The 24,957-nt window shown below is 34.3% G+C and overlaps 1 protein-coding gene and 4 long non-coding RNA genes across 5 annotated transcripts in view; all 5 read right to left on the bottom strand.

The window, feature by feature from the left end:
• LOC110270587 overlaps nucleotides 1-245 on the bottom strand; it is a 4,782-nt gene extending 4,537 nt beyond the window's left edge. The window contains exon 1 of the long non-coding RNA XR_002360226.1: nucleotides 198-245. This is a non-coding gene — a long non-coding RNA (uncharacterized LOC110270587). The remainder of the gene's footprint in view (nucleotides 1-197) is intronic.
• LOC110270586 lies at nucleotides 7,310-8,436 on the bottom strand. The gene is made up of 2 exons (XR_002360225.1): nucleotides 7,959-8,436; nucleotides 7,310-7,570 (listed from the first exon to the last, which is right to left on the bottom strand). It is a non-coding gene; the product is annotated as an uncharacterized LOC110270586 (long non-coding RNA).
• Nucleotides 9,906-14,018, bottom strand: LOC107636308. The gene is made up of 10 exons (XM_016339828.1): nucleotides 13,934-14,018; nucleotides 13,760-13,822; nucleotides 13,479-13,631; nucleotides 13,056-13,368; nucleotides 12,536-12,877; nucleotides 11,951-12,022; nucleotides 11,346-11,799; nucleotides 10,658-11,240; nucleotides 10,246-10,534; nucleotides 9,906-10,149 (listed from the first exon to the last, which is right to left on the bottom strand). Exons 1-10 carry the CDS (start codon nucleotides 14,016-14,018, stop codon nucleotides 9,906-9,908), a joined length of 2,598 nt encoding a protein of 865 aa, XP_016195314.1.
• Nucleotides 15,032-15,536, bottom strand: LOC110270585. The gene is made up of 3 exons (XR_002360224.1): nucleotides 15,400-15,536; nucleotides 15,197-15,298; nucleotides 15,032-15,065 (listed from the first exon to the last, which is right to left on the bottom strand). It is a non-coding gene; the product is annotated as an uncharacterized LOC110270585 (long non-coding RNA).
• Nucleotides 17,218-17,719, bottom strand: LOC110270584. The gene is made up of 2 exons (XR_002360223.1): nucleotides 17,457-17,719; nucleotides 17,218-17,331 (listed from the first exon to the last, which is right to left on the bottom strand). It is a non-coding gene; the product is annotated as an uncharacterized LOC110270584 (long non-coding RNA).

The following is a 24,957-nucleotide window of genomic DNA, read 5'->3' as shown; positions in this document are numbered from 1 at the left end:
ATAATTCTCTCCAAATTAACATAACAACATTCACCATCCAAAATTAAAACTAATTATCCAATAAACTTCAACCAAATATATTCATCAACAAATTACTAAACATTAAACATATACCTGCATTCCAACTTATCCTATGGCCGTTTAGCCTAAGTTTTCACAGAACATTATATATTAAATGTAAGAAACCTAAACCATACCTTAGCCGATTTTCACGTAACGACCAAAGCTATTTATTCAAAACCAAGACATCCCCTCAAAACTCAACTAATCCGCTTTCTCCAAGTTCCAGTATTCACAATTTCAAGCTCCAATTATTTATTTTCAACCTAATACACATTCATAACACATATGTACCCAATTTAATACTCAAAGCTCAAATTTAATGAAAATAAAATAGAATTATCGTATCCTCACCTTACCCAAGCTTCACATAAGCAAGAGTGAACGTTTCTCTCAAGCTAATTGGATCCTAAAACATCAGAAATCAAAGAAATTCAATATTCCCACTTAAAATTCGAAAATTGGGGGAAGATGAAGCTGAGAGTGAAATAGCAAGTTACCTATGAAATTGTTCCGGTAGAAATGTAGAGCTCGACGCGGTGAACGCGTGGCCGCAAATGGTGCGGCGATCGGAGCTCGAACGGAGGAGTTACGGGAGTTGGAAATTTACGTGAGGGTTTACGGGAATGTTTCGTTCTTCATTTCCCTGGAAGCTTTCAGCTTCGTTTACGTTGAAATGAGGGGGATGAAGGCTTGGGTTCACTTAAAAGGGCTGGTCCGGTTGGACCGATAGCCCGGTTCGGGTCCGGTTCAACCGGTTCGGTCTGTTCGGTCCAATTTTGGACCATTTTTTTCGAAATTAGTGTCAAAATTTTCGTTTCGATGAGCTCTATCCTAATTTAATATAATATTCACATTTCTAATCCTCCTTATTAAAAACTATTTTATTAACTAATTATCTACTAATTTAACCAGGGTTTACACCCTCTGTTTCACTTTATTGGGTAAGTGATATGTTTTTATGAATTATTGTATTTTATATATATGGGATAACCGCCCAAGCAGTTGGAAAATTAAACTGCATTTAGAATTGCTTCCTCCAGTGTCTTCTAAAGGGTACAAAAACCAACCATTGATGTAATCATATTAAAATTTAAGTGAGAATAAATTATTATTTTTGTCTCTTAAATAGTTTAATTCTTTTGATAAAATAAATTTTAAAAGAATAATATATTAGTTTTCTAATTAAAATTGTAATAAACTATTATTTGTCCCTCAAATAGTTTAATTCATTTGATAAAATTGCTTTTTAAAAAAATGATATATTAGTTTTCTAATTTAAATTGTACCGGTTTACAAAAAAATGCACTATCTTCTAATAACTAACAAATGTAACACCCTAACTACCGAAGCTCATGCTTCCGGCTGCGCGACTCTGATAGCTCGGACATTACGACGACACTTATACTATTTAATACTAAAATATGAGCCTGTTTAAAACTTTAAACCATAATACCGCTCCCAAAAATACTTTCGTTCGATAACGTACATCCATAAACACCATACAAGATACGTGAAGGTAAACCGTACCAGTGATTAATAACCGTCTTATGCCTCTTTTCAAAAACAACGATTTACAATAAAAGAGGAATCAGAAATCTTTTCTGAAAGAGGAACAGTTCAATTCTCAAAAACTCAAAAGCCTTTCAAAACGGTTTATCTATGCTGAACCAAAATAGCCTTTCATATTTTATTCCAAACCAGAAGCACAAAACCGAAATCAACCATCGGTTCATCTCATTCCAACCACGGCCCTAGGCCCAAACAATCCAACCATCAACCAATCACCACAGTCCAACAGAGTCCCAGTAGCAAACACAAATAGGAAGATGCAAGCACAAACGAACATTTATTGCAAGTAGAACAATTAGCAATTAATCACATAGGCAAACCAAGTATAATATGCACACCCAAACAATGTCACATAGATGCGTATGATGCATGCCTGTCCTAGTGGCTGATGATATCATCTGTCAGTTATATAGCCAACCCGACACGTCCTGGTAGCTAACCATGGACAGAAACACCCATCGCGGAGCAAGTAGGTTTGAGCTACAACCCCATTGCTACTACCTGCTCAACCCAGAGCCAGTGGAATAACCACTACTGTGGCTACTACCCAGGTGAGTGTTTAAAAGCTTAACCTGGAGCGAGTGGAATCACCATTACTACCGCTACTACCCAGGCATCACAGTCTCTAACCTGGAGCAAGTGGGACGAACCACAACCCTTGCTACTACCCAGGTATCTCAAGCATATATTCATTCAGTCCCAGCCATGGAACAACATCTATCTCAGCCATCCGGCTTAAATTCATAATTCATAGTTAGTCATACGACCCATAACTCATTCGGCAATCAGCCATAAATTAGTATCATACACAGCCATTCCGGCTCGCGGTTCAATCCAGAACCAGCCAATATTCATAATCATACACAGCCATTCCGGCCCATCACAAAACAGCACTTCCACCATCCACCATCATCAAATTCATAAAACCGGCATTTAAGCCATAAATCACTTTTTCTCAAATCGTTTCACTTTGAAATCAAGTTTCAACTCTTTTCAGCCTTGGCTTTAGAAATCTCGTTTCTCAAATCATCTCAGGCGACCATACAAAATCACAAGTTCCAACCCGGTCCAAAAATCAACTCATTTGAAAAGGAACCGGTTCATTTGAATCAAACCACTTTCAGGTTTCTTTTTGGAACCCATTTTTCTAACTCTTCCAAAATGCCTCAAACTTAATTACTCAATCAAAAGTTTAGATTCCTTTAAAATCACTAAAAGCTCCTTTTTATATTGAAATCAATATTAAAGCATCATTCTTTCCTTCAGTGATTCAAACGGTAAAAATAGTTCATTTCTAAATAAGTCAAACTCAAGACATAAAGTTCACTAAATAAATTAAGCTTGAAAATATACACATTCTCTTAATAAATCAAATAATACAACTTCTCAAATTCAATCCTTTTTAAATAACTTTTTAAACAAGACTAGGATTTTGTAGAAATTTCTGCAGCACCTCCCCTAAAACTTGGACTTTGTCACCGGGCTCGGGTCCCAACTAAACCGTTTCTCATTCCTTTTCAACAGCTCAAAACCAGAAATCAATTCAAAGCAAGCTAAATCCAACAATCACCTCAGTGGCATATCTCAAGAAAACCATTTCAAAATCAACTTAATATCAACCGATTTAACTCATTTCCAAAGCTTTAAAGAATCGGTTCAGTAATAAATCATTTATCAAAACCAAATCAATTAAAGCAACTCAGGCTGAATTTCAAGAGTATTCTATCTTTCACATCATCAAAATAATCAACTCAATTCAAATCAATCCTCAACAGATTAAACTCATATTTCAAATATTTAAAGAATCAGCTTCAAAACATTACATTTAACAAAGCCGCACAACAACTCAGCCAAACCAACATCCATAAACATTCGAGTCAATCAAATAATACATAAGGCCGATACAATCACCAAATACACATTTTCTCACATCAGTATCCATATGTAATAATTCCAACATGTAAAAATATAGTTTTTGGAAAGCGCCCCTACCTCAAAACGCAATTCCATAACCCAAACGTCTCACAGAGTCCTTTTTGCCTCAACCCAAACTGACGGCAACCAAAACCTTAGCTCCCAGTCACGTTCGCAATAACCATAGCAATACTAATCACAATATACAATAATTAGGACTCGACCCCATGTTATCAAAACTCATATTCATTAACCGAACACAACAGAATACTAACGCGAGGTTTTCCGAAACATAAATACTTACTGAACTAGCAAAACGAAGCAGCCATGAACTCCGAGCATGACACGCAAGCATCGATACACAACCCTATGATGGACAACACCACGACGCCTCAGCATAAGTTTACAGAGCAGCGACAAAAAGCCTTTCGACTCAGAAATTCTTACCAAAATAGAGGACTCGGTGGCTGTTTTCGGCGACAGAGGCGGCGGAGGCCAGGTGCGGCGACACCCAGTGGCTCATTTTCCCTTCACGCGACTCAGATGACCGCTACAGCGACAAGCCATTACTATGGTATTCTTGGAATTCAAAAGAAACAGAATCCATTAACAAGACCTTACCGGCAGTGTTCTTCCGGCGATGGCGGTGTGGTTTCTCAGCAACCCATCCCCAGTGGCAGCCATAGACCGACAGTGACAAGATTCCTCTCCTCCATCACGTTCTGTTCCTCGCGCGCTGCGTCTCTCCCTCTCGCCTGCGACACCAACTCCTCCTCGACAGCAACAAGCTCGCGCCGACGAGCGTGAATGACGGCGCAGGCACGACGCGGCGTTCCTTCTCTCTCAGATCTCCCCTCTGGCCGCGACGCTGACAACGGACTCCAAGGCAGCGGCAGGAACCTCGAAGGCGTGCGGTTTCCCCAGCGACGGCAGTGAGACGCCGAAGATGACGGGCCGAATGACGGTTGGAAGACGGCGCAGGTGAAGCCCCTTCTCTCCGATGCCTCTTCTTTGCGACAGGGTTGGTGGCACGGCGGCAGTGGCTGCTTGCCGGTGCCATACCTCCCGTCTTCCCTCTCCTTCCCGTCTTCCTCCTAACCCTTTTCTTTCTTTCCGTTTCATTTGATGGCAGCAACTGCTGCTGCTGCGCATTGAATTGGAGGAAGGGGAAAGTGTGTCACTGCTGCTGGGTTTAGGGAAACCGGGTAGTGGGTTAGGATTTTTGAATAAAATTAGGCTTAAGGGCATTATGGTAATTTCACTTTAAAATAGGGATAATATAGTAGTTAGAAATAAATTCCAATCCAACAATAATAATGTATAGAAATACTATTTGCTCATCAATTTTACCAATTATTTTCAATAAAATGTCCCCACCAAATAATTAGAAATAATATACTTATTTTCTTCATTTTTCCAAAATAGCAATAGTAATATTTTAAAATATTACTTATCTAATCCAAATCGTATAAAATCCTTATTATTTCATAACTATCAGCTTTATAATTCAAATATAGGAAATAATCCAATAATTATAAAATTGGATAATAATCATAACTTATCTCAAATTCAATAAATCGAAACTTGCCTTAATTACCCTTAATAAAATAATTTCTGAAATTAAGGCTATAAATAACCATATGATTTGAGACTTGATCATAAAAAGACTTTTCAAAGATTCTGGGTCTTACAACAAATAATTTATATATTCATTCCAATTTTTCTTAAAAACATTATTCGAAGTTTGATCCTTAAATTTTTTTATTATTTTTTTAATTGATTGCCATTGGCAAAAGAAAAAAAAATGGTTAGCATAAAATTACTAATTATAAAAGATAGAAAACTTTATTTTTAAATAAATTTACAAAAAATCGCTTCAAAATATGAGTGAATTATTTTTTTTTAACCATGAAAACAAATTTGTTCCTCTCACACTAATTTAGAAATAACGTAACACACTCCAATTTCTAAGGAAAGTTGTTTAACTTCATAATTTATGTGACACAAAATACAATATAAAATGATAAACTACGTAGTCTAGAACATAAAGCTTGGTTAGCAGTTGGAATTTTTATACAATTTGTTGAACTCAACTACTTTTAAGAAAGTGCACACAAATCGATTAAGTTAAAATCACAATTGTTCAATTATTTTGAAAAACTTTTAGGATTTTCTAACTCCAGGTTAAATATCCAAAATATACACCCAAACTTTTGACAAAAAACAAAAAAGAACATTCAAACCTTTTAATGAGAAAATATAAAAAACTGAAATTTTAGACTATGTCTTTTCACTAAATAGGCAATATCCAATTCAAGTGACTAATTGAAGAAGCTGAATTTTCATTAAACTGATTTGAACACACAGACTACACTTTTACGCTATTCGAATTACTTTAGCATTTTTACCCTAGAATAAAATCCACAAACAACACAGGAAAGCTGAGAATAAAGAACGAAATAAAAGTTCTGCATCTTCGAACCGAACATAAAAGGTAGAAATAATATACCAAAACTCAGAACAAATTATATAGAAAATTTAGACTTTATAACTTTTACTTGAGAAACTATAAAGCATGTCATTGCACTAAATGAGTATGTCATTTCCAAAAATCACTAAATGAGAACTACTACAGCATGTGAGATAAGAAACTAAATAAAGATACATAGAATACCAAATATAAAATTGAAAGAGAATCAGAAATTAAGCAAATAATGAGACTAAGTAGTATTAGTATTGAAGTATTCAGATGCATGTATACATGTGGTTGGATCATTTCAATTTATGGTCCCCCTAAGATCCAACTGATTAAATATGGTCAATGGCTCAAACCCATTAACTTCTCTTACTGATGCACCATTCGAGCTTAAAATGTAATTTGTATCAAAAAATTCTATCTACTTTTTTGTCACCAAATGCATTCAACCATAACTCATGAGCTGAATATAACAAAACAAATATTCGATGTCCTAATTCATATTCAAGAATCTCTCTCAATAATTTCAATGTAGTAAAAGTGTGAGATCAGAGTATATATATCAGAAATTGTACGTCTAGGATTTTTTAGTAAATTTGGGAGTCTATTTGTCTTGGATCAATGTCCTTGTAGAGGAAAAAGCATAAAGTAGTTTTTAGCAACATCTCAAGCATTGGCATATTCTAGAGTGACACACAAGTTAAACGAAAATTCAACTCAAGTAAGAACACATTAAATAAGCATTGCCCTATCCAAATAACACATTAAAACTAAACCACCATGATTGATTGTCTAGTTCTCTTGAATCCATGCCCTTGTAGAATAAAAAAAATAAAGTAGTAAATAGCAAAATTTCAATTATCAACAGATTCCAAAGACCAACACAAGTTAAACAAAGCAAGTGATCAACATATCCATCTCTTTGTATTAAATAACATGTTTGAAAGAATGACAAATGAAGAAAGTCACAGAAAAATTTCCAAGGATGGAACTGTGTACTAATGCAACAGATATATAGCATTAAATTTAGCTTTCAAATTATTCACATAGACGTTCTATCAAGCAGTATTCATGCATTAATTTACACATATAAGATTATGCATACTAAACAATTAAGAAAGAACTCATACCAATAACAACAACAAAAAAAATTTGGAATCATAAAACTATGAATTATAATTTTCCACATTTCACATAGCTTCTTCTAATGATGAAAAACCTTCTATAGAAATATCTGATTTAACTCAAAACAAAACAAAATTAAATAGCCTGAATCTGTACCAGAGAGTAAACTTGAAAAATTAAACAAAAGTCTGAAAACATATATAATAACTCTCGGATTAAAAAATGTCTCAAAACATATATAACAACTCACTGATTTATCCATGACCATAATATGAAGAAAAGCAGGTTCATCAGTCTCCTCTCTGGGATCACATAAACTCCACATCTTGATCACCCTAACGGTTATTTTCCAATGCTCCTTCCAAGGAGTGATGTTATGAAGGCATTGTTGTGAATCATTTGACACCATACAAATCTCATTTGCTGCATCCATTGCCAGAACCAGCACAAGAAATGAAAGGATATACCCAATGTTGAATAATAATTCAGAGAAGAAAGAGCATACAAAAGGAAACTCTTTTTCTAGGACCAATAAAGCAATTTGAAAAATCAGAAATAACAAATTCCAATAACATTCAAAATCAATGAAATGAAAACCCGAATACACCTACTCCAAAAGAATTTCAACTAAAGTACAGCCAGTAGATATTACAATCATCATGATCAATAGCAACCCTACGTAATAGCTATTTGAATCCATCAGTTACTTCCACATTAAAAAATGACTCATTTAGATACAAAATCACGGTAAAGAAGTAGAAGTAGTTACAATTAGCGATTTGATAGGCAACTACAAATCTAAATAGAGTACCTGTGTAGTGAATCCTACTGTGCCCTGTGATTGCTAACTGCAAACATTCATCAAATCAATGGAAAACCCTATGCATGTTCTGACAGAAGATCTTTACCATGTCACCATTATATGGGAGAGAGAAGCTCTTCATCGCCGCCATCATCGGAACCCAAGAAACGCTGCAGCAGGAAAATATATCATCTTTGAGCGACATGGAATGGAGAGCCTGGGAAGACCTGTTGAGCGACATGAAATGGAGAGCCAGCGCTCCCTCCATATAGCAGGTAGCTTTTCCAGGTCTACAAAGGAGATGTTGAGTGACATGAAACGGAGAGCCTGGGAAGGAGAAGAACGCGAATGCCATCATGTCCTATGGAAAAGACCCCTAAAATTGAAATAGGAACCAGAGTAAAAAGGGGTTTATAGGGTATGGGATAAGAAAAAGTAAAATAGGATAGCTGTGGAAAATGGGTTTATAGGGATAAGGCAAATTGGAAGGATATCGAGAATGGGTGAGGATTTCACATAATCATTTTATCTTGGAAGGTAGATTTTTCTATCACATCAACCTTTCTCTATTCAATCAAAACTTAAATTTCAATTGGAAATAAAATAAAATTTAATGATAAAACGAATTAATAATATTTTAGGTTTAAATTAAATTTCAGTATTTAAAAAAATAAATTTTAAGCTTAAAATAAATCAATTTTTTTTATACAGAAGAATTGTATATTTTTCTACATCTTTTGCTCCTCTATGAATTTAACAAAATTTTGAACAAAAATTAAAATATAGACCCCAAATAGAATAAAAAATAAACAGAAAAAGAATACTTCTAAAACAAACCTCAACTTTTTCAATCAATAATTCATATAGCATAGAGAAAAAACTACTTACCAAATTATATTTTTTGAAAAACTTCTTTGTAAACAACATTTGATGTGAGGTTACACATTTCATCATCTTCATTAGATAATAATATCTTCAATCCTGACCTTGTCGTCACTTTGGATATTGCAACCTACAACTGACCATGAGAAAAAACTGCTCTTCGAAGATATATACCGACCAGAGCTAATGTTTGCCCTTGACTCTTATTAATAGTCATTGCAAAACAAAGACTAACAGAAAACTGTCTACGCTGAAATTTAAACGGGATTCCAGGATCACTGGGTATTAAATTCATCCGAGGAATAAAAATTTTGTCACCAATGTTACTTCCGGACACAATTTCAGCACCAATAATGTTCTCTCCAAGATCTTGAACAATGAGTCGAGTTCCATTATACAATCCATTTGCTTGATCTATGTTTCATAACAAAATAATGGGAACACCTTTCTTCAATTTAAGAGCATGTTTTGGTATCCCAGAACATGTAATCTGGTTCAAAAACTCAATTGTCAACCAATCAGTATCAATCCCATCTTGACAATCACTGTGACAAATAGAGTCAGAACTCAAATAAACCTTCTCAGACCTAGGAAAACTATCAACAACAAAGTCATTTATCTGTTGCACAATATCAATAGTAGGAGCAAGTATAGCACATTCTTGAAAATAAGAAACATTACCATAGTTATCATGAATATTTGAATATATAGCTGAAACAATATCCTAAATAGGATTGTCAGTTGGAGGAATAAGTAAATCACTTGGAATATCAACAATTATTTCATCCTCCTTTTGATTCCCATAAGAACCTTCACCAATCTTTAAAATCCAGTATGAGAATTCCTTTATTTCATCCAAATTTGACAAAACATAGTTCTTTCCCAACCTAAGATTTTTTGTCAACCACATTACCTTACAATGCTTCCAAAGAATTGACGAATTAATTAAAGCCATAACTATTTCAGCACGAGTTCCTTTCGGAATAACTGGCAACACTTGTCTAAAATCACCACCAGGAACAATAACTTTTCCACCAAACGAAATATCACGAGCCGAAACAACATTTGAACTCATTAAGTCATGGAAAGTTCTATCAAGCGCTTCATTAGGTCATGGAAAGTTCTATCAAGCGCTTCAAATGCCAACTTGTTCGTCATGGATGCCTCATCCCATATTATTAGAGAAGCACGACGGATGAGTTCTGCTCGCTGACTATCTTTCTTAATACTACAAACAGATTCCTCATTCAGCTCAATGGGGATGCAAAACAATGAGTGCGCAGTCCTCCCATTAGGGAGCAATAAAGATGCAATACCACTAGAAGCAACATTTAAAAAAATTCTTCGTTCTGATCGAAGACGAAAAGACAACAATCTCTACAGAAATGTTTTTCCAGTTCCACCAAATCCATACACAAAAAAGAATCCAGGTCTTTTATTAGCAACTGTATCAATTATTCTCTCATAGATCAGTTTTTGCTCATCTATCAATTTATCCAAATTTACATCATGTTCTTCTCGAAGTTGATCTACATCATAATTCATCTCATTCATAATCATAGAATTTGAAAAATGGGAAACCAAATCCTGATTAGGAAAAGGCATTTGGGAAAAATCTTTCAAGCTTCTGCCATTCATTTGCAATAATTTTTCAACTTCAATCAAACAAAGAACTTCAAGTTCTTCTTCTGTCATCACGAGCTCTACGAAGTAAGTAAAAAAAAGGGCACATGAATTACAAATAAAAGGTAAACTTATCATGATATAACCATCTACAAATAAACTTACTGAATAATAATAAATAGAATAAGACTTTGAAATAATACCTTGCAATTGCAACTCCCGTCTTCTATAATATAAAATGTCATCAGCTAACAATCTCCAAGTGTCTCTCCAAACCAACTCTGGTTTGTTCATTGAATTAGATGCTAACAGTGTAACAAACAACTGACACAACTGAAAACCAGATGACAATTCTGCTGTTTTTTTAATAGCATTAATGAACTCCTGATCATCACTCAATAAACCAAGAGCATTGCACGCAGCCTTGAAAGAATCATATACAACACCATCAACAGTGCGGATGTTTTCAAAACTTTTACAACCCCTTTGAACATTGAGCAACAAACGCAGATAAAATATCTCACCCGAACCAACATGGATAAAAGTTAACCTTCCAATTGAGAACCCTCTCTGCCTTGGAACCCATTCTTGAGAATCACGCAAGTAAATAAAATAATTTGGAAATTCAGAATATAATAACTGATTACCATGCGGTAACTTAAGATTAGCTCGCATCCATGCAGTAAACATTGTATCCTTATACTTGTTCTTCTCAATAATTTCAGGAATCTTATCATGATCAATGAATAATAGATTCTGCTTTCCAGGCAAATGGAATATCAACTGCTGAATAGATGGCCATTTATGATTAATATCAAATGCAAATAGTCTCCAAGAAGATTCACAAGGCGCTAGATAGCGACAATCATAGAATTACTTAATCTCATCAACATCTTGACCACCATGTTCCTGAGTTTGTACATTTCTAATTGATGCAGTGATGCGGTCTGGCCCCTTGTTTATGTATTTAAACAAATACTTGATGACATTTGACTTGTTATAAAACTCCAAATTGATAGGGGCTCGATATTTCATAAGGAGCAAAGGATTATAAGGAACAACAAATCGATTATCCACATCCACACCATTTATTTTATAAGTAATTTCCATATTTCTCCTTCTATATATTGGATAACCATCTTTATCAAAACCTGTTGCATCAACAAATTTCTTTGGATAGAATTTAGAACAGCCACCATTTCTCATGCAAGGAGAAGAAGGTCTTAATTTACCACAAGGACCATAAATCATATATTTGGTAACAACACTATACAACTTTGGAAATCTAATTGGATCTGGTAACTCAGCTGATATAACCTCATCCATGATTTCAGTTGTTTGTAACCTACCCACATTTTGAAGCCAAACCAAAATATGTGCATGTGACAAACCCCTTTTTTGAAATTCAGTTGTATACATCCCTAAACAAAAGAAAAATTTAATTTTGCATATATAACTCATTATTAAATAAGCAGAAATAATCACATAAAACTTACCGGTATTCATAGGTCCAAAGAACTCCATCCTTCAAATCAGTCATCAAAGATTGAATTTTCAACTCAAATAACCTACATGCAAGATCAGGCCGATTAGATATAGCAATATGAGACCGTTCAGTGTATCTTTGAAACTCCAACCAACTCGGGTTGCATTTTATAGTAATAAATAAATCAGAATAACAATATTATTTGCAAATAGACATAGCATCTTGACAATTATTAAACATATATCTTCTGCTCTCAGTAAAAGAAGACGGTAACACAATCCTGGTTCTAATGGAACACGCATCAACATCTCCTCGTTCCATGGCTTCTTCAATCCCTTGCAAGATATGAGATCTTATATTCTTCTGGTCAAATCTTATATACATAAGACGCTGTGATTCAACCATACTAAACGAATCAACAATAAATTGTTGAAATAACCTTTTAGACTTGAGTATCGTCCCAAACTCATTTTCTCGTTCTTAGATTCGAAAACAAATAAATTCCCGTAGAGAAACTCTTTATCTTTTTGGTATATTTTCTCTACTTCTAACACAATGGTATGGTATATCTTCCTGGTATCCATTTTCACCATACGGGAATAGCAAAGGATATTGCAACGGCCAGTACAATGTATGTGTCTCATGAATGCGTTTTAAGTCTCCATTCCTCCACTGAACAATAATATCACGTGCAGTATCCGATCCATCAAAATCCCCAATAATAAGACCAGCAATTTCAGAAACTGTGGGCTCATTATATACTCGAGGGTCTGCTGCTCGATGTCTAAACAAATGAATGGAAAAAGCCTTAGTAGGACGTTGCTGATAGAACTTTTTCGCCATTCGAAAAGATTTTGCAACGACATTATTCTCATCAAGCATCTTTAATAAATCTTCAATTAATGTTGAATCCAAAGAACCCGTACGACTGCTAAAGCTACATATAAAAATAATTGTCAAGTAGAAACATATAAAAACTAATGGAAAACAAATATGAAAATACAACAATTGGGATTTCATCAACCATATTTAAATCATACCAAAAAACTTCCTCTCTATTTGCCAGCTCATTCTCAGTGTAAAAAATATACAACTGAGTAAATTTTCGTTGCTACCCAGGCACGGGGAGTAAACTACCAATTCTATGGTAATTCTGGCCACAGAGAATAAATTGCGACGGACCTGATCCATTACTAAGAGACGTGTCAACCCTTCCACCAATAGAAGTAAAACAAAACAAATTATTATATGCCCAAATGTTCTTAAAAAAATGTTTACTCCTTAGATCATTTCCATTCAAAAGCGAAACCAACAATTCAGGTGGCTCCTTCAACAATGGCAATTGCACTTTTCCTTTAAGGCAACACATTGAAAATACTGGTTGACTAACTTTAGATTCTCTGATAACATGTTCATCATACCAAAAGCCTGCACCACACCATGTGCAAGTGTAATTACAATCACCATGGTCCAAGTGTCCTATTTATAAAATAATGAACATCTATGTTCTATTATATGTTGAAGGAAAAAAAATTTACCGATTAACACAGAGAAGAAAGAAAAAGTATTGGAATTATTTACTAAGACCAAATACAAATCTTTCGTCTCACTTGATGCAAACAATACATGGTCATTAATATCAACAAAGCTTGTGAATACATCATTGAGGATATTATGCATAACACCTTCATCTAACAAGAAATATTTATGTAGTCATAAAAAAATAGCTTAAAGAATAAAATAATATCAATACTGATTTATTATAAACAACTATTTATAACAACATACTGAAAATACTTGCTTACACATATGTATATACCTTCATTAGTATATATTGATCCAACACAAGATAGAATACTCTGAGATAAAAAGGCCAGTTGAGCTATATAAGAAAAATATAGAAAGAAAAATAAAAAAAAATATGTGAGATACCCTAGGTAAGTAATACATCATTTGTTAAAGAAACAATAATTGACAAAAGAATCAAACTAACCATTTCTTATTCCAAGTGTATCATATTTTTTCCTCTTCATAGCCAATTTTCTTCTCTTTCTAGCATCTTTAGATGATTCACTCATAGTGTTGTTTGGTAAAGAATAACACAAGGAAAAATAACTAAATGGAATGTCCAAACCAAATAAAAAAAGAACAACCTTTGGTTTTATATGAAAGAGAAATAGACTACCCTAGTTGAATAGGGCATTTTAGCAAGTAGACCTCTTTGTCTAATAGCAATTATAGTCTACCAATTTTAATTAAAAAAAATCCTACTTTAGGAGCATGAGATGTGATGGATAAAAAAGAATATACTTTTTTAATACCTAAGCTACATTAACCATTCTAGGTAAAATGCATCCATAAAATCCATCTAACAAAAGAAATTACCAAAAGATCACTCCCAACTTGTGATGGATAAAAAAGAATGAACCTTTTTTAATACATAAGCTACATTAGCTATTTTAGGCAAAATGCACCTAAGAAATCCATCAAACAAAAGAAATGGCCAAAAGATTACTTCCAAGCTATTCAATATAGATATATCAAGAAAGTATAAATCAATTCAACAACACATGAATATTCAGTCATCTAAATACCACAAAGTATTCACTTGACAAAACCACATAAGTTAAGGAATAAACTAAATTGTGGAAGGAGAGATTTTTATATCATAAAAGAGCTACTGCATTTTATTGAATTTCAAAGAAATAAGTACAAATATAAAGAGCTAAATAGCTAATTTGCCTAGTGGCTAATGATATTGTGTCGACACCCTAGAACTTAATCTATTACATGAGAAAGATGCCCAAAAAAAATCCAAACAACTTATACAAAACATAAAAATACACACATATTCTCATCCACTACAATCCAATGCATCAAATGCTATTACATGGACACAACCAAAATACCTAATGCCCTAGATTAGTCCTAATCAGTAGCTCTAGTTAACTGCCATGTGCAGCCACCTCAATTAACCCCATGTCCAGAGGAGCCATCATTCCCCGAGCCACGAGACTCATCAGCTTCATCAAATTGCAGCCTCAAGGATCTTCTCAACCTCTTCAACGAAGGCTTCACATCTTTCTCAGATCAACAGAACCTCGATTAACGCCAACCACATACTCCTAGTGTAAACAATTGCATGAAAATATGAACCTAATTAGAGGGATAATTAATGAGTTCTAGTCAAAGAAACTTAATCATAAAATTAAGCGCTCTATCAAAAAAAAAAAAAAACTTTGGCAACACTACTCACCTCTTCACTTTCATCAACTTCATCACATGAATTTTTAGAACTATCCACTTCATTTAACTTATCCACCACAGCATCAGCAGACTTTCTCTTGAGGAGAGGACACTATTAAATGACACAACATATTAGGTTCAATTTAAACACAACTCAAAAAAGGGTGAAAAGTAATACAGAAAAAATAATAGAAGAAACTGAAAGCATGGAACCTTAGCATCTTCATCAGCTCCCAAGTCAACAACACTTGATTTTTTTTGGGTACATTGAGGCGAACCAGCAAAGAGCTTAGAGCAGCTGGAAGGAGTCAATCCCAAATTCGGTGATTTGGTAACCTTAGAGGGTTTCCTAAATAATCCCTCTCCTTTTGGTACAAATCCAGCCTTGGATAATATAAAGCACATCCGATATAAGACATGAATAAAGGTGGAATAACCAAAAAATGAAAAATTTAAGAAAGAATTTATTAAAATGAAACAATAGGTGCGAATTCTATTTTATATATTTTCAGGACTCAAATCTGAACCAGAGAGCTCAAACATTCCAACTATTGCAGCATCATCACAAACACGCCTCACTGGATAAGTCCCTTTGAATTTCTCCATCCCAACAGGCCTACTAAGAACCTTGAATAGCATAGTTTTTCCAACATTTTCTTGGAATATAGGAGGAGACTGTGTGCCAAACACAACCTACGAACAATATAAAACAGACACAACAGAAAAAATGAATTGGTAGAAATCGAAGGATAAGAAAAATCTTTAACAATAAAATCAGCACATAAAAAGAATATAGAATTCGAGTGACTTACATCAACATCCTTAAGATGTTGTTCAAACAGCTAGGCACAAGTTTTATTTAGTAGGTAACTTGCCTCACGATCAAAGAGGACAAAAATAGAAACACCAGTGGAATCCTCAACCAACACCTTCACTCTAAACCTGGATTTTTTTAAGATCCACATAAATACTTGCCTAAGGTTAACAACTACGCAGAAATAATTCACTATTTAACAAAGCACAAAGGAAGCATTGTAAAATATTTATACCTAGGAGTCACATTTGTAACATGGATGTTGCAAAATTGACAAAAGTAAATCCCAGATTCTGCCTGAACACTTCTGCCACACACACAAGCAGAGTACCACCAAGGACCATCCTCAACTATTTCAGCTATCTTGGCTAGTACAATAAAAGTTCTAGCCTAAAAATATAAAACCATGTCTATAAATGTTAAGACATTATAACCAAAGATAGTTGTAATACAAACTAAAACTGAAAAATTAAAATAAATACTAACAGCATAGTATTTTCAAGTACAAAGGAGGACAAAAGGATTAATATCGTTCCAAAACAAAGCAGTATTTACTAACGAGTAGAAAAAAAAATTTAACACAAATTATCAAGAGTAAACATGATAAAAAAATTAAACTGGTTCCAACCCGGTTGTTATCATCAAGCGACTTCACAGTACACCTAGGTGTGAGCTTCATAAAATCTTCTTCTATTTCGATATTTTTTCCAGATCCAACAATGCTAATGGGTTGGGATGCACTAACTCCATGTGGAATAGAACTGTTAACAACAACAAAAAACACAACAGAAACTACATGTACAAAGATACCTTTTCTGAAAAGATGCCACCTCTGGGATGTCAAGATTAAATCCAAGCTTTGATGCAAACATAATATTCTGAAGTCCAACTCTACCTGAAAAAAAAATATATATATACATTTGTTACAGGAATATAATGGTAAAACCAAGTGAACTTGGATAACTGACACACCTGAAATGAAATTTATATGATACAAACCGCTAAAAATCTTAACTTTGGCAAGTTGTAAAACCACAACTGGCTATTCAGCATACCCAGAAGATAGAAATCGATTAAGTTCATCAACATATTCACCAAATAAGGCACACCAAATCCTATGACTAAAAACAACCAACAAAATCACCTACACTATAAGAAACTTGACTATACAAACACACCGAAAACAAAAAACAATCTCAATAAGAGGAAGAGGTAGAAATTAAAGAACGCTAACTCATTTTCAGCAAGTTCCATCACAGCCATCTTCATCTTCTTTCCATCTTTATCATATTCTTTCTCTTCCGACACAGAGACCAACAGACCCACCACATCTGAAATAAATATTAAAAAAACCTGTTAGAAAATAATGACAACAAAGCAACATTCTACAAATCACAAAGAAACAAGACTGCAATCATTCTGGACAAAAAAGGTATGAGCAAATAGCACAACATACCAACTAAGAAATCAAAATCCTCTTTGGTTTCCAAAAGTTCAGTGAATAGAGAGATTGTAAGAGCAAATTTTGAAATAAAATCGCAGATAGCATCCCTGACAGTGGTCCTGAATTGGAAAATCAACTTAAACTGATGCCTAGTGGCCCTATAAGATCATTGGTTTGGCACAACAAAGAAGAGCTTCATGACATAAACTCAACCCTCGGAGAGAAGTTGTTTGAACCTGTAAATCATAGTCTTCCGAATAGTAGCTTGTATCTTGCACCCCTACCAATCAACATAAATTATACTAAAAATCTGATAAATGACAAATCGAATAAAGAGAAAAACAAATTTAAATGAAACAAAATTTAAGACCTCAATATAAAAAAGGTAAGGAGAAACACATCTAAATGCAAAAAATAAATAGCCAAAAAATTTTAATAGATTTAGACCACTATAACTCACAGATTCATTAACCAAAATCATCTCCATGGAATTTGGAAGAAGCTGACCAGTGAAAAAAGTAGGAACAGTCCAAAGCCTAATCACCCTAACTTTGAGGTTCTATGCTTCCTTCTCAGGATTAATCTTATTAACCATATCCATGGCAATTGTCATATTGAAATACAATTAAAGGGATGAAAGAGAAAACAGATTTGAGTCAATAAAACAGCAACTAAGAAACACATACAACATCAACATCAATGTGAGAAAAATCTGCCTTGATCAATGGGTTCTGCCTTTATTTATAAACACAAATCAATTGAGTAATTTGAATTTTGAAATCCATAGAACCCTTATTTTGGGAGGGAAAAAAAGAAGCAAGATAGACATTTGAAATTGATGTTGATTGACCTTAGATATCAATCGAAAGATAGTTGCGAGCCCCACTAAATAATCATATATATAGGCCCTAAGCTAACAATAATTGATACACAAATAAGGTGTATAAATGGTAAGCTATATTAACCTTAATTTATCTTCTATATAAATTGTAAGTTAATAGAAGAAGATAGGATGGGATGAGAAGAGGATGAGAGAGAAGACACAGATAACAAAGACAACATGAGGTAACACTAGAGAAAAGGGAGAACTAAAAATAAAAAGAAAACCTATGCATAGATTTAGGAGTGGTACACTTAGATGAGGACACCTTTTAGTATAGACATCATTATTTGATTAGGCTTCCTATATAATTATATTTCCAATGAAAAATATATCATATTCCCGATGAAGATACACACAAGATAATTATCTATCTATGTAATGAAAAATCAAAAAATAAAGTGGCCATCAATAAAGTTCAAAAATTATGCTCAAAAGAAAAAAAAGATATTCAATCAAGGAATGAAGGTATAAACAAAAGAGAGTAACAAATAAGAATACATTTTTTACTAATTTTATTTAAAAAAAATAAGAGAACAGAATCAAAGATTCAAACTTCTCAGAAAAAATATCAACATAAGCTCGATAGCTAAATAGAAAATAAAAACCTATTTTAAGTAAATATACGCAAAGAGAAATATCTATTAACTTCATCAAGCAGCTCATTTTTCCTAGCAAACAGACCCTTGATAATTCAAGACGAAGGGATACAAAATAAAAAAAGTTTTTTAAATATCTTACCAATAAAAATCAATTGGTGTACACTTGTACATAAATAATGCCCAGGTAATTTTGACTTTCAAAAGAGGAAAAAAAGGCATAAATTTCAATCAATTTGGTTGTGAAACTAGAATAAATTTCTGGTTTTCTATTAAAGTGAAACTAAAATAAAATTTGATGAGTATCTCCAAAATAAAAAACAAAGCAAATAAAAGCATAAAAAAGAGAGAAAAAGACAGAGAACAAAACAAAGAATAGTAACAAAACTTCTAAACAACTTTTAAAAATACAACTCAACAAATCTAGTATCTGAGATTCATCTCTATAAAGTGGGATAAAATATTTCTCACAGAAATTAGAGAAACTTAAGGAGATAATGTGAACCGGCTCAATTTACATAGCATTTTCAACTATTGAATTGTAAATAGATGAAAAACTATTAGGAAAATAACGACAACAAAACAACATTCAATAATTCAATATTTATCCGACAGTATAATACCAGAAATTTTAGATTGAAACAACTAAAGTAAAATTATAGCCTCTGTTAATTCAGAATTGAAATTCACTGCAAAGTTATTTCCAATTTCTTTAAAGAAAATGCTATTATTACAAAGAAAGTAGCTAAATTTTCTTTTAAAAAAAACATCACTTTCATGGACTAAGTTTTGAATTCCAAAATATTCTTCATCTTGTTATTTAATGACTAAGGCAAACCAAAGATAAGAAAGGAAGGAGTTTTAGAAGGCATACAAAAGAAGAATTTACACGAGCACCATCTACCCCAAGGAATTGGTGATTTCGGAAGAATGAAGGAAGAAATTGCAAATAAATTCCTTTGATAAAATAATAGTATATCTTTCTATCACCTAGGTATCCCATGCTTAGAAATATCACAATAAGCCATCCATAAATTCTTTTGATAAAATAATTTATTTCAAAAAGGGTTTCATCTGACTAAAGAAACATATGGACTTAGCCAATTTCAACCACAAGAATACAAATAAATCTTACGGATGGACGAAAAAGCTAGATTAATGTGCCAATAAATACACAGAAATCAAGACAGGATATTTTTCCGTCATTGATGGTAATTTTGCAGCAGCAAAAAGAAATAAAGAAAAGAGCATCATATTTGGGTAACAAATTATAAATGTATGCATGAAGGATCAAGGTCATGTAAGGAAATAATGCCCATGCACTATTCTACACAAAGTACATAATACAAAAGCAACTATAATTGAAATGCAAGATAAAGATGATAACAGAAACATGCCAATCATCTCTTCATCATTTCTCACTTTTCTGCAGCAAGTGGCTCAACTCGTCTGATTGCCTTCCTAGCTTGATCATTTGAAGGATCAATTTCTAGGTTTTTTTCATATCTGTCAATTGATATTTTGAAAAAGTAACTAAAATTAGTGAAGTGAAAAAATTATGGTATGAATGAACTCAATGATGCAAAAAGGAAAAAAAAAACCTGAATGGCACCAGTATGCAGAACATGTACTTATTCATTAAGATCCAACAATAAGGAATTCATAATGATACTCATACTGGCTTTCCCTAGGTTGGCAAATACCACATAACAGTGGCACCTTTCCAGTTTGAGAAACTACACTTACCCCCTTACTGTGCAAAAGAGAATAAAGTTCAAGTCCTGCTTAAAGTATAATAACCCCTAATATAAGATCTGAACTTACCAGCAATAGTTTCTTCAAAATGTTCAAGCTTTTCATGAGCTTCTCCCCTTCTTACTAAAGCTTTAATGCATACTGGATTGACATCTAATGCTTTTGTGCATTCTTTAACTGTGTTGTCATATTTTTCCTGGAATATCTTTAGCATAAGTTAAAGGAAATTAGATTCTTGACTTAATCAATTTCAAATATAAAAGGGCAAATATGATGAAAGATTCCATACCAACTTTATCTGTGATTAAAATGACTTCAAAAGATATGATTGGAAAATAAAAAAGAGGTACGAAAGAGTTGAACCACACTTAAAAGGGTCTAGTTTGCCAAAAATGGTCCCTCGGATGGATGCATGAGGTATCTAGTTTGTGAGCTCCCATATTATATTTTTACTTTAAGCAGGCCTCTTAATTAAGCAAGTTGGGTTCATATTTTGCTCAGACTAATTACATTTTGGAAATAATAAATATGTATATTAAAATATGCATTATCTCAAATAACAAATTAAAACCACAAAAAGGAACAAATTAAACATAATGTCTATATAAAAAAAGGAAGAAAGAGAAATTATTTAACTTAAGTTGCAAACTTTCTGAGCCCATTTCCCTATCCAGAAGAACTGTGCTACAATCTCATATGATAATGCAGCATGTAAGAACCGCAACTAATTAACCAGTTAATTAAGTAATTAATATTGCCCAAACTAGGCTTCAAAAAGTTAGAGTGAGAATTTGAGGATTTAAGGGTGATTTTTGGACTCAGTGGGTCTTTCTAAGTCAGAAAATGTGCCTTCTACGAAAAACTGTGAAAAATCACGAACCAGCAGTTGAACCGGTTGAACCGGTTCAAGTCTGCCCGGTACCGCATGAGAAAAAGCAAAAACCGTCAAAAACCTTAGAAAAATGTTAGAAATAAAAAACCGGGCGTTAATTTTAAAGGTTTGGTCCAAAGTTGGGCCAAATGGGCTAAAAATGCTAACGGGTTGGACCGGACGCAAGTTGGGCCCAAGCCCAACATATAAAAGGCTCATTAAATGAACCAAATCAGCCACAACACTAAACACACCCACACTCATGCTGAATTGAAGAGAGGAAGAAGAAACCTTTTTTGGCACTATTCATCATCTTCTTCCAAAGCTCATACCTTGAGCTAGAGAGCTCCGATCGCCGCACCGTTTGCGGCTACGCGTTCCTCGTGGAGAGCTCTACAAAATCCATATAAGAAACTGGTAAGAAAATCTCGAATCCCTCTCAGTTTCTCTCCTCAAAATTTTGGGTATATAGGGTTTTTGATTAAATGAGTTTTTGTGATTTTGGATGTTTAGGTTTGCTCTATCCTTGCTTAGCCTTGGATTCTTGCTAGTAAATCTGTTGGAGAAGGTAAGGGCCACTAAACCCTTGTAAATTTATGTTTAATTGGAACCCTAGGTTGATTTGAGGTGATTTATATGTATATAGCTTGATTGTTATGGCTTTGGGAGCTCTTGAAACTTATTTGTGCTTATTGGAGTGGAATTGAAAGGTTGGATTGTGGTTGGAAGCTTGTTTGTCCTAAGTTGGAATTTGGATACATAAAGGGAATCGGCCAAGGTATGGTTTCGGTCTCCTCTATGTAGTATATAATATTCATGGACCTTTAGGCTAGCGACCTATAGGATAGGTTTGGAAATAGTATGTTGTTGATGATTGTTTGTGTTTGATGAGGTATAATGTATTGATGTGTTGTTGTGATTACATGATGAAGTTGAAATACTATGGCTTAGATGCATGAGTGTTGTTGATTATGAATATGAATCTTGGTTGAGTTGGTGATGAGAATTGGTAGTGAGATGATGATGATGAGTGGATATGTTATATATATGTGATAAATAAAGTTGAGAATAATGAAAGGTGAAAGAAATTATGGTATGATTGGTGTGATATGATACAAAAGGTAAATTCTGATGAGAGAAGGGGGTTTGGAATGGTATGGTATGGTTTGGAATGTGTATGGTAAGAAATTAGGTAAATTGTGAAGTTTGGTAAAATTGAGTTTTTGGTGAACTTTGCTCGATCATAACTTTTGCATCAATTTTTGAAATTTATTGAAATTTTTTAGAATTAAATATCTTTGAAAACTCTTTAAATCGATATAAAATTTGTGAAAATTGGAAATTTGTAGAGGAAGTTATGATCCTTTAAAGTTGGTGTTAAAAATCTAAAATTCTGCAAAGTTGCAGAATTTCATGATTTATGATATGTGCGGGCGCACACCCTCGTGCAGACGCACACCCTGCAAATATTTTGACCTTTGCGGACACACACACTTGTGCGCATGCACAGGCAGGGTAGTGCACTCTGGTCGCAGCGCTAGCACAGCTTGTGCGCGCACATATCTAAGGAAAAACTTCAACCTGTGCAGACGCATAGTCTATGGAGACGCACACGTTGGAAAGGTCAGTCTGTTGGGGCGCTGGCATAGGTTGTGCGAGTGCACATATCCTTGTAAAAATTGACACCTGTGCATACACACACCCCGTGCGTATGAACACATTTTAAAACTCTTAGGAGTGTGCGCATGCACAGACCCTTGTGCAGCCGCACACGTCAAATTTCTCAAAATTTTATTTGTTTTCAACTATTTTACCTTCCTAACAAGGTTGTAAGCTCCTAAAACACCATTTTAAGACTTATGGGCTCAATTTTGAGTATTAGAACATGGGATGTAACTTAAGATTTCTAGAACATGGTTTTATGATAAATTAGAAAATAGAGGCCTAGGTTTCTGGCGTGCTGAGAATGATTTGACGTTGGGTAGAGGATGATTGATATATGAGATAAGGAATAATGAACTTTTGACATTGGAAACTGAATTATGAATGGACAGTGGTTGAGATAAGTCGAGGACTCGGATTGAGATAATGGATCTCTGTATATTGAAAATGTTTTCTGAAAACGACTGAAATATTGTTTTTACTGATATTATGAGATGCTTTGCGCCCGACAGGGACGGCGGTTGGATCCCGCCTATCAAGGTAGCGGCGGCTGCGTAAGGGCGGTGGTTCGTCCCGCTTGCGTTGAGATGTGAGGTCTGTGGCAAGAGTATCCCGCTAGCATCCCTTCGGACCTATAGGCGTGCATGCGCCGGTACCTGGACAGTAATCTGGGCACTATATTTCGGGGGTTCCCATATAAGAAATCTGAAGGGCGACGTCTCCATGGAGATGTGTCGGTTGGCAGTTTAACCGACATTATGATATCACAGCTAGTAGGGCAGGCATTCATCATATGTATTTTCTATCTGTTGGTATGCTTTGTTTACCTGTAATGGCTTGCCTAATTGAATAACATGCTTACTTGCTATCTGAATTATTTGCCTTATATGCTTCTACTTGTGTTTTACTTGCATTGTATATTACTTGTGATTTCTACTGGGATTGAGGAGGTTCAAAAGGCGGTGGTGATGGGATCACATGGAGGATAGGTTGGAGAAGGCTGTGGGACAGCAATGTTTGTTTAGAATTAGAACTCCCTTAAGATAGATCACCCGGTTTCTTTATGATGAGGTTTATATTATGCTTTTTGTTTTAGAATGCTTTAAGCTTGAATCTTGTGATGGATAGGGAGCTTAGGATTGCCTTTGGCATCCCAGGGTCTTATATCCTACATCACTGGGCACTGTTACTATACTGAGAACCTCCGGTTCTCATACCATATCTTTGTTGTGTTTTTCAGATGCAGGTCGCAACCCACCTCGGTGAGTTGCTATGGATGGTGACAGGAGCGGAGGATCTTGGATTCTTTTGGAGTCTTTTTGGTTTATCTGTTTATACATCTCTCTTTTGTATTCTGTTTAGCCTAGAGGCTTGTATTATGAGAGAAAACTTGTATAAGCTGTTTTAAAACTGTCAGTTTTTTGTATAATTCTGTATACTTGTGTATGGCTAGCCGGCTTAAACTCCGCAAGTCGAGGCTAGTTTCCTATGATATTATATACTTATATTTTATTGTATCTTATCAGTTTCTTGTGCCATAAGCTAGTAGTTCGTTAGTACGTTTTGAGCTTTTCAAATCCAATATTTGAGCTATATCTTTCATCGGGCTTCTAGATATTATATTATTCTTCTATATATTATACGTATGAGCTTAGAACTATTGTAACCTCTGATTAACCTTTGCTTTACGGTGCGAGGTAAGGCTTAGGCTAATTAGGGTGTTACATTTAGTGGTATCAGAGCGGT

The sequence above is a fragment of the Arachis ipaensis genome, chromosome B04, assembly GCF_000816755.2.
Source record: "Arachis ipaensis cultivar K30076 chromosome B04, Araip1.1, whole genome shotgun sequence".
Taxonomy (NCBI): Eukaryota; Viridiplantae; Streptophyta; class Magnoliopsida; order Fabales; family Fabaceae; genus Arachis; species Arachis ipaensis.
Note: the sequence above shows the minus strand (reverse complement) of the source record. Positions and strands in the feature narration are given on the sequence as shown.

Coding starts and splice junctions, on each gene's coding strand:
- LOC107636308 (XM_016339828.1), bottom strand. CDS start 14,018: ATGAGTGAATCATCTAAAGATGCTAGAAAGAGAAGAAAATTGGCTATG. Junction 11,800..11,950: donor CTTTGGACCTATGAATACCG/GTAAGTTTTATG, acceptor AAATGTGGGTAG/GTTACAAACAACTGAAATCA. Junction 11,241..11,345: donor AGGAACATGGTGGTCAAGAT/GTTGATGAGATT, acceptor CCATCTATTCAG/CAGTTGATATTCCATTTGCC.